This window comes from Clytia hemisphaerica, unplaced genomic scaffold (genome assembly GCF_902728285.1).
Source record: "Clytia hemisphaerica strain Z4C2 unplaced genomic scaffold, Clytia hemisphaerica genome assembly, whole genome shotgun sequence".
Classification (NCBI taxonomy): Eukaryota; Metazoa; Cnidaria; class Hydrozoa; order Leptothecata; family Clytiidae; genus Clytia; species Clytia hemisphaerica.
Window position 1 is genome coordinate 285,933 of NW_027104290.1, and position 15,425 is coordinate 301,357.

Here is a 15,425-nt window from a genome sequence, read left to right on the forward strand (position 1 = left end):
TATTAGGTACCCGAGAGTAATGAAAATTAAAGGTTGTCTAGCCAATTTGGTTACTGTATTGTTATTCTCAGTCGAGTTCAGCTTGGATATACTCCGTAATCCGTAGGTTTGAACCTTCGTCATCTTAGGAAAATCCTGCAAATACTAGCAATTACATAAACGAATTTTGAAATTCTTGGGGACTTGTGTTGCTTAATGTTATCTGAGATAAAGCACTTTGAAATCTTTTGAGGACATCAATAATTATTTTATCATTTGTAAAGGAAATATTTATCCGCATCTTTGCGGCTCTTGTTTCAAATAAGCTTAAAATGACTGTAAAATGATGACCCTGCAACCACCAAGTTTGGGCAGAAAAAGTAAATTTCTAAGGCCAAAAAAAAACAGATTTAACAAATTCCATGAAAGAAGATCTTGCGAATTAGCGAATTAACCTAATGTATTATTCCATCAAGAATTTGATCTTTGTTGCAATCTTCCAATTTCTACACGAACTTTGTGTAGCCATCCATCCTTAGGATCCTAGAGTCATGCTCATATTTTACCACTTTTGTGTGTTCACTTTTTCCATTGCAACGGTTAGAGGCAAGCTTTAATATCCTTGATTTAATTTCACAAATTGAAATTTAACAAAATTACCTTTGTATTTAGGAACAACTGCAACATCAAAGGTTTCACAAAGGATTCCGGTTGAGTTGGTAAGTATCAAGTGTTATTTAGTAGTATGTCTTTGAACAATCCATTTATTAAATGAGGATTTAATTTGGTATAGTTCAGAAAGGATTATGTGTTTCCAAGGAATTCTAACTCTGAGAGATAGTTTGAATGAAAACTAATTCACAGGCAAGTTTTTCTGGTATTATATGAAAAAAGAAAATGATAATTTTTATATTATTTTGTAAGACTTCTTTAATTTAACTTTCTGTATTATTTTCTTAGAATGATGATGTCAGCTCTGTTGGAGATGCTTACTTGATGAGCTCCAAACAGTCATTGACCTCTCACGTGAACAACATCATGCATGGTGGATCCACCACGTATTCCATCTCTGCTGATGAACAGGTAATTTGATGGTTTTCAGATTTGTAGACAGCGTCTTTATAACTACAGAGATGTTGACTTTTTTTGGTTCAGTTCTCCACCAAAGCAAGATAAATGTCAAGCATTTGAAGTATTATATCAGTTTATAAATTTATTTTCATCATTATTTCTACAAAGCCATTCTTTTGAGGTAGTACTACTTACTTACTTAAAGGTTCTTGGGGGAATTGTTATGCTCAAATTCTTACCGATATTTTTATCTTTTTTTTGATATTTCAGACTGCTGCAATGGGTTTCAGTCGTGGTGATCAAAGTAAAACAGCTTTTTGGAGTGATATGGTTAGTCAAATACTAGATTTCTTTGTTCTGTCTCGTTTATTTTGTGTCAAGCTTGATTTGATGCTGAGCCGCAAAATAAAAGGCTTATGTGACCAACAATAAGAATCGTTTGTAGTGGTTCTCCAGGGGGGGGGTCAACATCCAGATACCAGACCCATAGCCGGGTGGTGGTGTCTTTTTTTCCTTTAAAAGTCTGAAAAGGCAAGTTGGTATTGATGGGGGCGGGTCCCCCTTTTTTTAGAAAAAAAGAGTTATCCTCAGTTGGTATTGATACCAAAATACCCCTTTTTTTAAATAATATGATTCAGAAAGTTGGTATCCATATCAAAATGACAGCAAAACTTTCCTAATTTTTGCCCTTATAGCTAGAAAATACCCCGGGTACATATCAGTCTAAACAGGTTTCAATTGGATTTGTTTTAGCTTTTGAGTAATAATGACTGTAAATGAGTAATAAGTATAAATGACTTTGAAGTTTGTTTATTTTGGACTTTTTCAATATTTTCAAGTTTTATTTTGATCAAGCCTGAAGCAAAAACATTTTTTCTGTGATAGCATTTGGTAATGAGTGAATCTATTCTGTTCTAAAATTATGTACTAATAATACATAGTTTTTGCACATCAATTATATCCAGACGGTGTCAATCGAACGAATCGAACGCCGAATCAATCTAACGCAATTGAACGCAATCGAATAATTGCAATTCGATTGTCGAACGCAATCGAATCACAATCGAATATTACCCAGGATTTGCTGTTCGATTGCTTCGTTTACGTTCGATTGTATTCGATTACGTTCGATTTATTCAATAGACTCTCTCGAGATGCATAAATTTATTGTTGTCCTCGTTTTCAAACAGATTTCATTGCTATGAAATTATACATTTAAACCAATTTAAATTCCCAAAAGGCAAACATTAACTCTAATACAAAAGTACTTGAAATTCAAAATGTCTCATGAGGTGTAAACAACACAATTATCATTGTGAATATGTGATTTTGCAGCAATGAAATCTGTTTGAAAACGAGGACAACAATGAATTTATGCATCTCGAGAAGAGTGTATTGTATTAGATTTTATTCGCTTTGGTACTTAAGCGCTCGGCCGTCCACGCTAAAAAGCTCTAGCAGAGTGATCCAATTTAATTTAATTTAATTAATCAAACTCATCGAACGTAATCGTAATCGAATGAAATCGAAGATTATTCCAATGTAATTGACAATCAATCGAACCAATCGAACATAGTCAACTATCAATCAAACCAATCTAACCTTACTCGAATGCAATCGAACACAATCGAATATTACCCAGGAATCGGCCGTTCGATTGAGATTCGATTACGTTCGACAATCGAATCGCAATTATTCGATCGCGTTCGATTACGTTCAATTGGTCGATTGCGATTTTTGTTCGAAGTTGTTCGATTGACACCGTCTGGTTATATTTGATTTTGCTAGCTTCATTGGGTTTGTTTTTATTATATTGTCAGTTTTCAGTCATTTTCTATTTTAGCATATGACATTTTTTGTGTTGTGTTGAAGAAAGAGTATTTCAAAAATGAGTTTTTTTGAAGTTTCTCTTAGTACCCTGTTTGTGTGGGAGGGGGTGGGTTCCCTTTAAACAGCTTTAAACTCAAATTTGTAAGATTGATATTGGTACTAAATTAGGGGGTGGGTCCCGTGATATTTTGTCAAATTCAAAAAGTCATGTCGGTATCGATACCAAATTAAGGGGGTGGGTCCCCCTTTTTTCTGAAAATTATGATTTTCAAGTTAGTGTCGATACCAATTTTGGGGTGGTGGTGTTAACTTAGCTCAAAAGGTCAAAAGTCAGGTTTTTGGGCTATGGGTTGGTATTATTAATGTTGACCCCCCCCCCCCTGGGTTCTCATTACAAAGTTATAAAAAAACACATTCATCTAATTTGATAAGATGTAAATTTGTTCAAAATTATGTTAATGAGAAATGAATGAGATTTGTTTCAAATTTTTAGACTGACAGCTGGAAAAGTGTTGATGGTGAAGGGCATACCAAAGAAGGAATGACAAAGCATGCTGTTTACAAGCGTATCTCTCAACTACTTCCCAAAGGTATATCTTTTTTCAAACTCATTCATTGACTCCCAAAGAAGTGCTAATAAAGGATTTATGGAAATGCATCGGTTTACTGCAGTGCAAAGCACTGTCCAATAAAGAGTAAGAAAATAGACCAAGAAATATTCACTAAGTACATGTTATCAACAAATGCATTCCATATGTTTGCTAATAGATGTCACAAAGTTTGAATCTTTAAATTTACAAAGTCAATCTTAACAGATGAAATGTATTGTAGGATTCATCCATCAGAACGAAGAAAAGAAAGTGGTTGTCAACACAAAAGATTTGCAAGTCACTTTTGATCTGAAGAATCAAGTTGACTTTAACGTATTTTCTGAACTTGTCTTCATGAAATCTCAATACGAAGAGGTTTGTTTTTAATTTTATTTTTGGCGAGTTAAAGAGATCACTGAATTACTTTTGTTTTTAATGACTATTATCTTGGTTAACCTTTCGAATGTTATCTTGGAAATGTTAAGTGACAGTGAGCTCCAATAAATGTCAAAAAACTCCTTGATCTTGATCTGAGAAATCAGCGACTTGATGTCCGTGAGCCTAAATAATACAGTCAAGTAGATAAGTCTTTTGTTTCATTGAAGATGTTAGTGATCAGGTTATAGAGAGCAGAAAAACTAAAACTGGAGTCTCAATCTTTTTTTTTTAGCTTTCAAACAAGAAGAACTTGGTTGTTGATGGCGCTCCTGACGTCTTTTTACTATCCATCTCAGCTTTGAAGGGAATTGAACAAAAGTATGGTGAAAACTCGAAGCAAATGAAAGCTGCACTTCTTCTCCTTGATGCTGTCATTCCACAACTAGTTGCTGATTACCAATCTCTTTACAAAGGAGACATCTTGATCGTTGGGCTGAATCTTCATTCTGATGCGAGGTATGATTGCCAACAAGTCACTTTCCTATAAAATAACAAGGCTCGATCTCTCTAATAGCGGTCACTGAATTTTGATTCATTGTTGTAAGATACACTCTTTTTTATAAGCATACGGGGAAATCGGGTCGAGGATTGAGGATCGAGGTCGAGCATACTGAGTGCTTAGGAAAATCTCATTATCAGCCTTAATTTATGCTTATTTATGCTTAGACTTCGTTTTGTTGATTTTCTTTGTGTTTTTTTTAATTTTGAATTTTTAAGTCGAAACTCAATGTCGGCTCGAAAAGGTCAGCGTTTTAGAAAAGCTGCACAAGTTTTTTTGCATTTGGAGGTATGCTTAGCATAATGCTTATTTTTTACCGAGTTTGAGCCTAAGTATGCTTATAAACGTTATGCTTACAAAAAAGTCTTCATACACGTAGTGACCTTTCTCGTTTTTCTTATTATTTTAATATCTCTAGAACCTGTTCATATCTCTAGAACCTGTTATCTCTTCTTATAGTACTGTCGAAAAACACCAAGAGGATTTACAACACGTTTTGAAAAGCTTGAAAGAACAATTCGGTCAAGAATTTAAACATATCGTCCCTGAACTCCATTCATCAAAAGTCGTAAGTGTGCTTGATTTAATGGTTTATTTTTTTGTAAATATGGCTGCCCTATGCTGGGAAGGGAATCCTTCAATTAAAGTGAATCGGCAATGGGTTCTTCCAGAAAACTTTTGTGCATGGGGGATGGAGGATATATTGAATTATTTTGTCCGGGGGGTAGTGAAAAATCTGCAAAATTTGCTTAGTTTTGGAAGCAAACTTGCTCTGTTTAGGGGTAATTTTGATTGTCCGGGGTGTGAGATCGTGTTCGGGGGTCAAAATTCGCAATGTCCGTGGGGGTAAATTTCCAAAAATGTTATATCCTCCACCCCCCCCCCCAAACTTTTCTTGAAGAGCTCAAATGTCTCGATTCCTGCTACTAATATTGTTTCGATTTAATCATATCTTATCTTTTAGGAAAAATCAGTTCACAAGAACTTGTGCGGTGCTGTGCAAGGAGCTATTGTCAGATTCGCTCCAGGGTTGAAGGTTAGTTACCATTTGGCCTATTTTTTCAAACCAAGAAATGAAATTTGGATCGTCGTGTTTGATTGAAAGCTCCAATTTAAGAATCCTGATCAATACAATATCACTCGATTTTGTTTAACTGCCTTTTTCAACTTGTGGGATTGTTTTTTAATTTTAACTATCAATGTTATCTGAGTCAGCCTTTTATTAGACTAGAGTCAACTTTTTCTTCCTTAACTTTGCTTCTTAATGATATTTGATGACAGTGAAGTCTAGCGAAGTAGTATGAATATATTAATGTTCTTTATTTATTATTTTTTTTCTTAACTTTTTTCTTTGGTACAGTTCAAATGTAACGATGAAGGAGATGTTGCTCACAAGGTGTACAGGCGTTCTCTGATTGCTGCTGGTAAAAAAACTGTGGTGAGTTTCTTTATTTGCATTACTGTTTCCGCTTAATATGATTGGGACTTTTGCAGAATTTCTTCTTAACTATTGCATTCTATCCAAGTAAAGTGAAAACATTTGGGGATTATGTATAAAATTCTTGTCTGCTTTTTAAGGTACATTGTTTGTCGTGGCCTATGATTCAATCTTCTGTTAAATTATATTTGGAGGTAAAGATTGTCGTGTTTCAATGTCATACTTTTAAATTCTTTTACATCTTCTAATTCCTATTTTAGCAATCTTTGAATTTGGCGTCGAGATATGACTCAATGTTTCCTGTCATTTTCAATATTTGGTTCTGGTTATTGGTGATCTTAGCCTTGGCAACTTACGCCATTTCTGTCGCTATGTGGAATATGGACCCTGGAAGAGATAGCATCATCTACCGGTTGACTGAACAAAAAATCAAAAGCGATTGATTCGAATGTAATCGTTTTATGAAAGTCACCTTTCAAGATATTTTGATACACATGTTTTAGAATCGTAAAGATACTTATTATTGTCAACTAGTATTTCCAATTAATTTGTTCATCATCAATTTTTGATTACACTTTTGAATTTGAATTGAGAAAATATTTAATCTTACAATTCTCTGGGTCATGTGGTGAATAATATAAACGGTTCATGGTAACACTAGAGCCCATGAACGTTTACGGAGATTTAATTGTTAGACGAAACTTGGTTTGCTTAAGTTTCTTTCCCTGTGCTTGAAAAACAAATGAAAATCCCTTAACTGTGCCCCTCCCTATAGGAATTAATTAATTATGATTTTTTTGTACCTTTAAACGTATTTCAATTATTTTTTGAATACAACTTGCAATGTATTAGAAATTCATTCTGATAACACTTGTCTTTATTTTCCAATGTTGCATCACTATTTTACTGTACTATTTTAATAAATACCATCCGTAATGAAGAACTGAGCAAGTGCTTTACAAATTTGTCGTTCGGAAAAGCGATCCCAAATTTTTCTTATATATTTATGAGCCCTTCTCGGTGGTTGTTTTTCTAAATTTGCAAGTTCAATTTCATTGAAAATTGTTCAGTTCGCGTCGGTCTTTAAGATGTAGCTGAACTTGAAGAATCCTTTCTCGATCGTCTCTTACGTGTTAGGAAAGTAAGTGCTTGGAAGAAAACGGGATAAAGAAAGTGAAAATCACAATCATCATCACCACCAGTACGGCACTTTCGCACCGGTGTGAGTTGCTTTGCTGGAAACGGAAAGAAAAAGAAACGGAACTGGCCTTCTTTACCAAAAGCCGGGTACTAGAAACATCCAAACACTTTTGCCTCGATTATTGTTCAAGATGGCTACGAAAGTTGCGGCGTTTTTGTTGAGATTTGTTTTTCGAAAACCGAAAACTGGTGTCCTTTCTTGTCTTCTCTGTTGCTTTTACACCTGGTTACTTTTATCATGATTAGGAGGACTTCTCTTCTCTGCAAAACGGACCCTGATTAGACGTTTAAGCTAAGGAAGGGGTGACATCCATACACATCTTACTTATAGCCAATAGTAGAGCCTGGAAATTGTTTTCTTATTTTGATGTAAATTCTGCTATGCTTGCCAACAAGTTTGGTCTTCTACTACTTGGACTAGATATACTTGTAAACCTATGCATGGTTGGCATATACTTACCTACGCGGTAAAATTGAATCAACAATATACACCATACACCTCAAAAATAAAGAATTTAAGTTTTTACAACACAGCGCTGCTGCTCTCGCTCTGCTCACTGCTGGCCTGGCTGGGGAGGGGGTATCCATCAAATTATACTCATCTTTTACTGTTTCACTTGTCATACATACCTTAAGTTGGTCTAATATCGACATCCCTTGTCTAATTCTGACACCCTTTCTTTAAAGACAGGAATAATATCCAGACGATGTCAATCGAACGAATCGAACGCCGAATCAATTGAACGCAATCGAACGCAATCGAATGATTGAAATTCGATTGCCGAACGCAATCGAATGCCAATCGAATATTACCGCGATTTTCTCGATTGATTCGATTGCGTTCGATTAGTGCCTGGATTCGATTGATTCGATTGATTCGATTGCGTTCGATTGACTAATGTATTCGATTGATTCGATTGATTCAACTACGTTCGGTTGGCTTATGCATTCGACTGGTTCGACTAATTGATTCTGTTGATTAACATTGATTCTCGTTCAACATTTGAATAGTTAAACGAGATGATATGAATCATTTTAGCCTGGATTCTAGAAAATGCAGATCATGCAGGCCCACATGTTTACTGCAAGTTGTGTGTCAAAGCCCGTTCGTTGCGTTGATTTATCTATCGTATCGCGATACTTAACCTCCCTAATAAGAGGCGCTCGAAATTGAAAGGAATTGAGGTAAATTGGAATCTAATTTAATCGACCACCCGTCGAATGCAGTCGAACGTAATCGAACATCAATCGAACGTAATCGAATATCAATCGAACGTAATCGAATATCAATCGAATCAATCGAATTTTACCCAGAATTTTACGTTCGATTGATATTCGATTGCGTTCGGCAATCGAATCGCAATCATTCGATTGCGTTCGATTGCGTTCGATTGATTCGATTGGAATTTTCGTTCGATTCCGTTCGATTGACATTGTCTGGTAATATGAATGAAAGCTTGAATCACTGTCACTGATTGAAACAGGATTATTCCTCTGTGACCACTACTAGCACTAATAAGAGCCAAGAAAAACAGTTTCAACCTTTCTATCAATTTCAGCTGATAAAAAGGGTGTCAGAATTAGAGGAGGGATGTCGACATTCGGTGCAATGTCATAATAACATATTAAGGTTTTTATCCCTAGAACGACAAGCGTGTCTAGTAGACCAGACGGTGTCAATCGAACAACTTCGAACAAAAATCGCAATCGAACCAATCGAACGTAATCGAACGCGATCGAATAATTGCGATTCGATTGTCGAACGTAATCGAATCTTAATCGAACGGCCTATTCCTGGGTAATATTCGATTGTGTTCGATTGCGTTCGAGTAATGTTCGATTGATAGTTGACTATGCTCGATTGGTTCGATTGATTGTCAATTACATTGGATTAATGTTCGATGAGTTTGATTGCAATTAGATCAAATTGGATCACTCTGTTAGAGCTTTTTAGCGTGGGCGGCCGAGTGCTTAAGTACCATACCAAAGCGAATAAAATGTAATACACAATTGAATCAATCAAACGTAATCGAATACAATCGAACGTAATCGAATACAATCGAACGTAATCGAAGCAATCGAACAGTAAATCCTGGGTAATATTCGATTGCGATTCGATTGTGTTCGACAATCGAATTGCAATTATTCGATTGCGTTCAATTGCGTTCGATTGATTCAGCGTTCGATTCGTTCGATTGACACCGTCTGGAGTAGACCAGACGGTATTAATCGAACGCTTCGATTACGGAAGTAATCGAAGATACTCGAAGTAATCGAATGATTATTTATCGATTGCTGCTTTCGATGACAGGTAATCGAACGCATTCGATTACAAAAATCGAATGCATTCGATCACTGAGATTTCGTAAATTGGGTGAGTATTCGATTACCCGTTTGATTACTTTTCAATGACCCTTCGATGACGTTTGAAAACCCTTCGATGACTTCGATAACGCTTCGATGACGTTTGATAACCCTTCAATGACTTTGATTATTGCAAATTATTTGATTATCTTTGACAGTCAGGCAAATCCTTGCATTTGCACGGGGTGTGCATTTGCAACGGGTTTTCCCGACCCTGTCTTCCCAAACATTAGACTTAGCTTCACTGCTAACAAAAACGACTGATCCGATTATTTCAATACTTTGTTGAAAGTTCAAGCTCAAATAAAGTTTTTACTTTTCTTTTTATTCAGGAGAAATGGATCAAATGAAGTGGAGACGATTTGTCAATATCACAATCATTACGGACTGCTTTCACTAAACTCAAGAGACAGCGTAAGTTACAATGTTGTATGTATGAAACAATTATCTCATCTAGATATATGTTGAAATCTAGATCGATTTTTGTGCTTCCCATCAATTAGTGTGCGTTACTTGTTACCGTATGGCGTAACTTCGGCAGTTTATCCACAGACTTTTGAGCGACAATCACTTTTTCTAGTTTCAAGCTTAACAAAATCTACCGTACCACGGATCTTCCACAGTCATAACTTCAATTTTCATTCTTTATTTAGTGTGCCGCCACCAATGTTACCGATTGTTACCATTATGAGCTGTTCAGGGAGAGCAACGGATTAGAATAGGTGGATTAACTTCTCTCGTTGCTCCCAAGAGAGATCCATTGTCTTCTCATTGTTACAAGAAAAATCTGTAAATGACTCTGCGCACTCCTCGTTTAGTTTTTTCATTGTTTTTATAAGAACAATTTTCCAATTTATACAGTTTCGAAAACGAATTTGTCCTATGATTCAATCAATTTTGATGATTTTGCAAATATTTTAAATCCTGCACTTAAGTTTTAGCATCAACAAACGCTAGACCAGTTTTAATGTAAATTTTTAATCTTTTGTCAATGGCAATCTTCAGATAAGTGAAAATTAACGTATGGTCTATAACTAAGAAACTATCGATGGGTCACGAATGGGTTGCATACTGGTGAAAGAAGACTGTATTTAGAATTAGGAAAATAAATTTCAAATTATTTGGCTAATTTCTGCATTGGATAGAAAGGGCTAAAAAAGTGCATTTTCTTATTTAAAATGTACCACGTGATACGTAATGACCAATGAAAATGTTGAAAGTAATGATTTTTTACAACTTTTTTACAACTTATCAAGTTTTAATTGCTAGCAAACTCGTAAAAAAGTTTGATAACCTAACGAGGAGTGTTTTCTATGAGTTCTTAATCCACCTATTCTAATCCGTTGGGGAGAGCGTGTTGCTCGAGAGTCGTGAAGAAGAAAATAAGAACCATCTTTTTTATTAAAGTTAACAATTTATAAAATAATATACGTTACAAAATAAATAAAACATTAAAAAAAGTGGCCAAAAATAAAAATGAGGCCATTGATCATTACAATCAAATTAATAGAATATAGACTGTAATTTCGTTGGTCTTTCTTTTCTTTATGGCCGTTGTTTTCATTCTCTCACGCACATACACCACTGTCTCTGTGCCGCCCCTGTGGAGCTTTTTCCTTCAGTGTGGATGAAAATTTCTATCTAATCGTAGTGTTCAGACGATTTTTGGCTAAGTTTTCTAGTGGGGCGGGGGGCTCCACCGGATCTCTGACACAAGGGTATTCTCCAGAGGGTTTCCATCATACTCTCGCCCTTGCAAATGAATGTGTATCATTATGATATTACTACAACGTTGGAAAATGTGGAAAATACACGTCTCACCTGGATATGATCGCAATTGTGTTCCCATAAAAAATGAAAACTGAAAGAAAAAAGAAAAAGAAGAAACGGCGAGAGAAGAATTGTTGTAATTCATCCTATCTTGACCACTGGAGAACTAAAAATAAGTATGGAGTGGCGGGATCGGGATTCTGAAACACCGTTATCTCACAATACCCGCATTCTAATTTTCGTATGTTCCGCATTCGAAAATCGAAAGTATGGCCGCGCGGATAAACTCATTCGATGACGTTCGATTATATTCGATTATTATCGATTACAATCGAACGTTCGGAACATTCGATTAGTACCGTCTGGAGTAGACAACGGTGTCAATCGAACGAATCGAACGCTGAATCAATCGAACGCAATTGAACACAATCAAAATAATCAGTGCACAAAGGGTGATATACACAAAACTCAACATCCTTACAAAAGTTGTCTTTTTGATTTCCCAAACATTCGTTTCAAGCGTACACCTTCCACAATAATTTATGTAATTACTGTTTTGGTCAGTCGGGTTCAACATATACCGTAAGTTGGTCTAATATCGACATCCCTCGTCTAATTCTGACACCTTTCTTTAGAGACAGGAATAAAATGAAAGCTTGAATCACTGATTAAAAAAGGATTATTCCTCTGTGACCACTAAGCCAAGAAAAACAGTTTCCACCATTCTATCAATTTCTGCTGATAAAAAGGGTGTCAGAATTAGAGGAGGGATGTTGACATTAGACCAAGTTAGGCTACGCGGTTTTAAGTCACATGACTGAAGTGCCTACTAAAACAATCCGGGGGTAAGGCTGGGCTTGAAAAATTGTTGGTTTGCCGTCATCCGACCTGTCCGACCCTAGATTTTGGAGGTCAGTCGGTCGGTCGGAATTTTTATTTTATTTTGCGATTAATGAAATTTTCGTCCATGGAAGGGTTAACAGTTCACAGTTTGTTTACATTTAGGTAATTTTGAATAAAAAACAGAAGTGCTAGCAGGGTATTTACGATTCTTATGCTTGAGAAAAACAAGATACGAGTTTTGATTTTTTATTGTTTGAAGTTTTTGAAGGATAATGGCAATAAAATTTTTTGGGTCGGCATGTTTCGAGGTAGGGTCGGTCAGGTGGCGGCAAACCAACAATTTTTTAAGTCCAGCCTAAGTGTCAAAGCAAGGATGCAAATGATGATTGGTCGATGTAAGCCTACCCGTTTATCAATCACGATTATTGCTGGGTTTTCTATACGTCTATCCACAATATTGAAGCTAGGAGCGCCCAAATAATAGTTATTGTTTGGGAGAATGTGACAGTCTATTGCCAGTTACATCAATATGCCAAAAACATTTTGTTCAACCACCTTCACTTCAAGATAGGCCATCATAGAATGAACTTCCTTTTATAGGATGAACCATATTCATGTGGCTTTCAGCCTTGCACTTCATCACAGAGGCTAATCAATTTTAATGACTTTTTTGACTAATGACCAAGTTAAAAAATTTTAATTTTTTTATATTTGAGTATTAAAAAGCCATGCATTCAAATAATAAAGGTTTAAAATTTTTCTCTGGGCTAGTTAGTAAAATATCTCAAATAGGCTCTGTGATGGAGTGCAAGGCTGAAAGCCACATGAATATGGTTCATCCTATAAAACGAAGTTCATTCTATGGTGGCCTATCTTTAGGTGAAGGTGGTTGAACAAAATGTTTTTGGCATATTGACTTAACTGATTGCATAACTAATTACTCCACACTTCAGAGTAGATGCAAGTAAAACAAGTGGGAAATCAGAAAAAAACCTATAAATAAGTTTTGCTCAATTTGCCAGACAGTGTCAATTGAACAAATCGAACGCTGAATTAATTGAACACAATCGAATAATTGCGATTCAATTGTTAAAACCAATCAAATATATTTCCATTTCAATTACGTTCGATATTCTATTGGATGATGTTCCAATATTAAGGTAGTTGCAATTCGATTGCCGCCATCAAGAAATTAGATAAAAGTGAGCACATAATAAGTACAACAGGAAAGTGATCAAAACGTCAAAAAAGCAAAGCACCTGAAAGCACTACCTTAAGGTAGTGAAAGTGACACTACTAACCCGATCACCATTCCTCACGGACATCTCCATTCCTCAATATTCCTCTTCTATTCCTCACCATTTCTCAGCGTTCCTCGAACGTTCCTCAGGAATGGATATTTCAAAACTTTGTTTTAGCATTCCTCATCTATTCCTCGAACGTTCCTGAGGAATGGACATTTATGACGTTATTCTTAAGCGTTCCTCACTCGTTCCTCGAACGTTCCTCAGGAACGGAGATATTTCAACTTCATTTCAGCATTCCTCATCTATTCCTCGAACGTTCCTCAGGAATGGACATTTCTGACGTAATTTTAGGTGTTCCTCACTCGTTCCTCGAACATTCCTCAGGAATGGACTTTCATGACGTTATTTTCAAGCGTCCCTCACTTGTTCCTCAGGAATGGACATTTCTGACGTTATTTTTAAACGTTCCTCACTTGTTCCTCGAACGTTCCTCAGAAATGGAGTTTCATGACGTTATTTTTGTTCCTCAAACGTTCCTCAGGAATGGAGATATTTCTTTTTCATTTTATTGTTCCTCATAGAGAGTCATCTATTCCTCAAACGTTCCTCAGGAATAGACATTCATGTAAAGTGTTCATCACTTTTACGTATTTTATTATACCCAATACAATTTTTGGTTAATTATTTTGCAATTATTCAAGTTATAATTATAATTAGACAAGTGAAAGATTTTTTGAAACGTCAAAATAAATCATCGTATTTGCAGCCGAAAAAACGAGTTTATAAACCAAAACTTCATGATCAAACACAAATACACTCCTGTGCCACAGACCCACTGAGACCTCATCCCTACTGGAAAATTTTGCAAAAATTCGTCCCTGGTGGGAAAATACCCTGGAATTTCATCCCCATTCGAGATTCAATGTTTAAGAATTGCACTCCAAAACCATCCCCACTGGATTTTTGTTCCACCTTGGAACAATAAAATTCCTACCCCTTATTGAGGAAAAAGTTCCACTGGGGCTGTGAAACATCTATCTCATCAAAAAATTGAGTAATTTGGCTAATAACATTGATGTATGCTTATTAATAGTGGTTCTTATATAGCGATAAAGATGCGTTTTTTGAGCTGAAAAATCTTTTTTTGCAAAAATTTACCTACGATAATATATGCACCTACTTTCATGCAAAAAAGTGAAAGAACTAATGATCCAATCGGGCTCTGTCACATTCGAGGGTTTGTTAGTCATGCACCTTTGTGCCAAAATCAGAAACTTTGAATGAGCCAATCTTGAGAAAAGTTGGTAACAAACGGACGCACGAATATGGGTTAATTTAGCTTCCGTTACTAATGTGTTCTAAAGGACAAAAGTATTTCTCTAGCCCTCTCTCTTTCTCTGGAGGCAGAGCCTGAAATTTTAAACGACATAAAAGTTTTTGATATTGAATATCTTATCCATGAAAATGTATTAACAGCTCCGAAAATGTCTTTTCCTGAGGAACAAACGAGGAACACTTTTAAATAACGTTATGAAATATCTTCATTCCAGAGGAACGTTCGAGGAACGAGTGAGGAACGCTTAAAAATAATGTCAGAAATGTCCATTCCTGAGGAACGTTCGAGGAACGAGTGAGGAACGCTTAAAATTAACGTCATAAATGTCCATTCCTGAGGAACGTTCGAGGAATAGATGAGGAATGCTGAAATGAAGTTGAAATATCTTTGTTCCTGAGGAACGTTCGAGGAACGAGTGAGGAACGCTTAAGAATAACGTCATAAATGTCCATTCCTCAGGAACGTTCGAGGAATAGATGAGGAATGCTAAAACAAAGTTTTGAAATATCCATTCCTGAGGAACGTTCGAGGAACACTGAGGAATGGTGAGGAATAGAAGAGGAATAGTGGGGAATGGAGATGTCCGTGAGGAATGGTGATCGGGTTAGTAGTGTGAAAAGCTCATTATCTCAAGGGAAATTTTGTGTCTTTTAAAAACCCCGAAAGGCTCATTTAAGTTATCACTAGGGATTCAAATTGTTCGAAAAATTGTGCGTTGCTAAAGCCATACAAAAATATCAAGAATGATGATCATTTAATGCCTTTTGTGTCTAATAATTTTTAATTGTTAACAAATGTTGTTGTTTTAATTTAATTCAGA

The 15,425-nt window shown here is 35.9% G+C and overlaps 1 protein-coding gene and 1 long non-coding RNA gene across 2 annotated transcripts in view; both read left to right on the forward strand.

Annotated features, from left to right (window-relative positions):
- The window catches only part of LOC136817071 (renin receptor-like), a gene marked incomplete in the record, with an annotated part of 14,279 nt that extends 7,575 nt beyond the window's left edge, over positions 1-6,704 (forward strand). The window contains 10 exon segments of the mRNA XM_067073413.1: positions 652-698; positions 940-1,062; positions 1,321-1,380; positions 3,374-3,470; positions 3,712-3,845; positions 4,141-4,364; positions 4,867-4,975; positions 5,372-5,443; positions 5,768-5,845; positions 6,106-6,704. Coding sequence (XP_066929514.1) covers positions 652-698; positions 940-1,062; positions 1,321-1,380; positions 3,374-3,470; positions 3,712-3,845; positions 4,141-4,364; positions 4,867-4,975; positions 5,372-5,443; positions 5,768-5,845; positions 6,106-6,288 — 1,127 coding nt within the window.
- Positions 6,705-9,744: 3,040 nt separating this feature from the next.
- On the forward strand, positions 9,745-10,206 carry LOC136817087 (uncharacterized). Its single transcript, XR_010848024.1, has 2 exons — positions 9,745-9,823; positions 10,063-10,206. It is a non-coding gene; the product is annotated as an uncharacterized lncRNA (long non-coding RNA).
- The last annotated feature ends 5,219 nt before the right edge of the window (positions 10,207-15,425 follow it).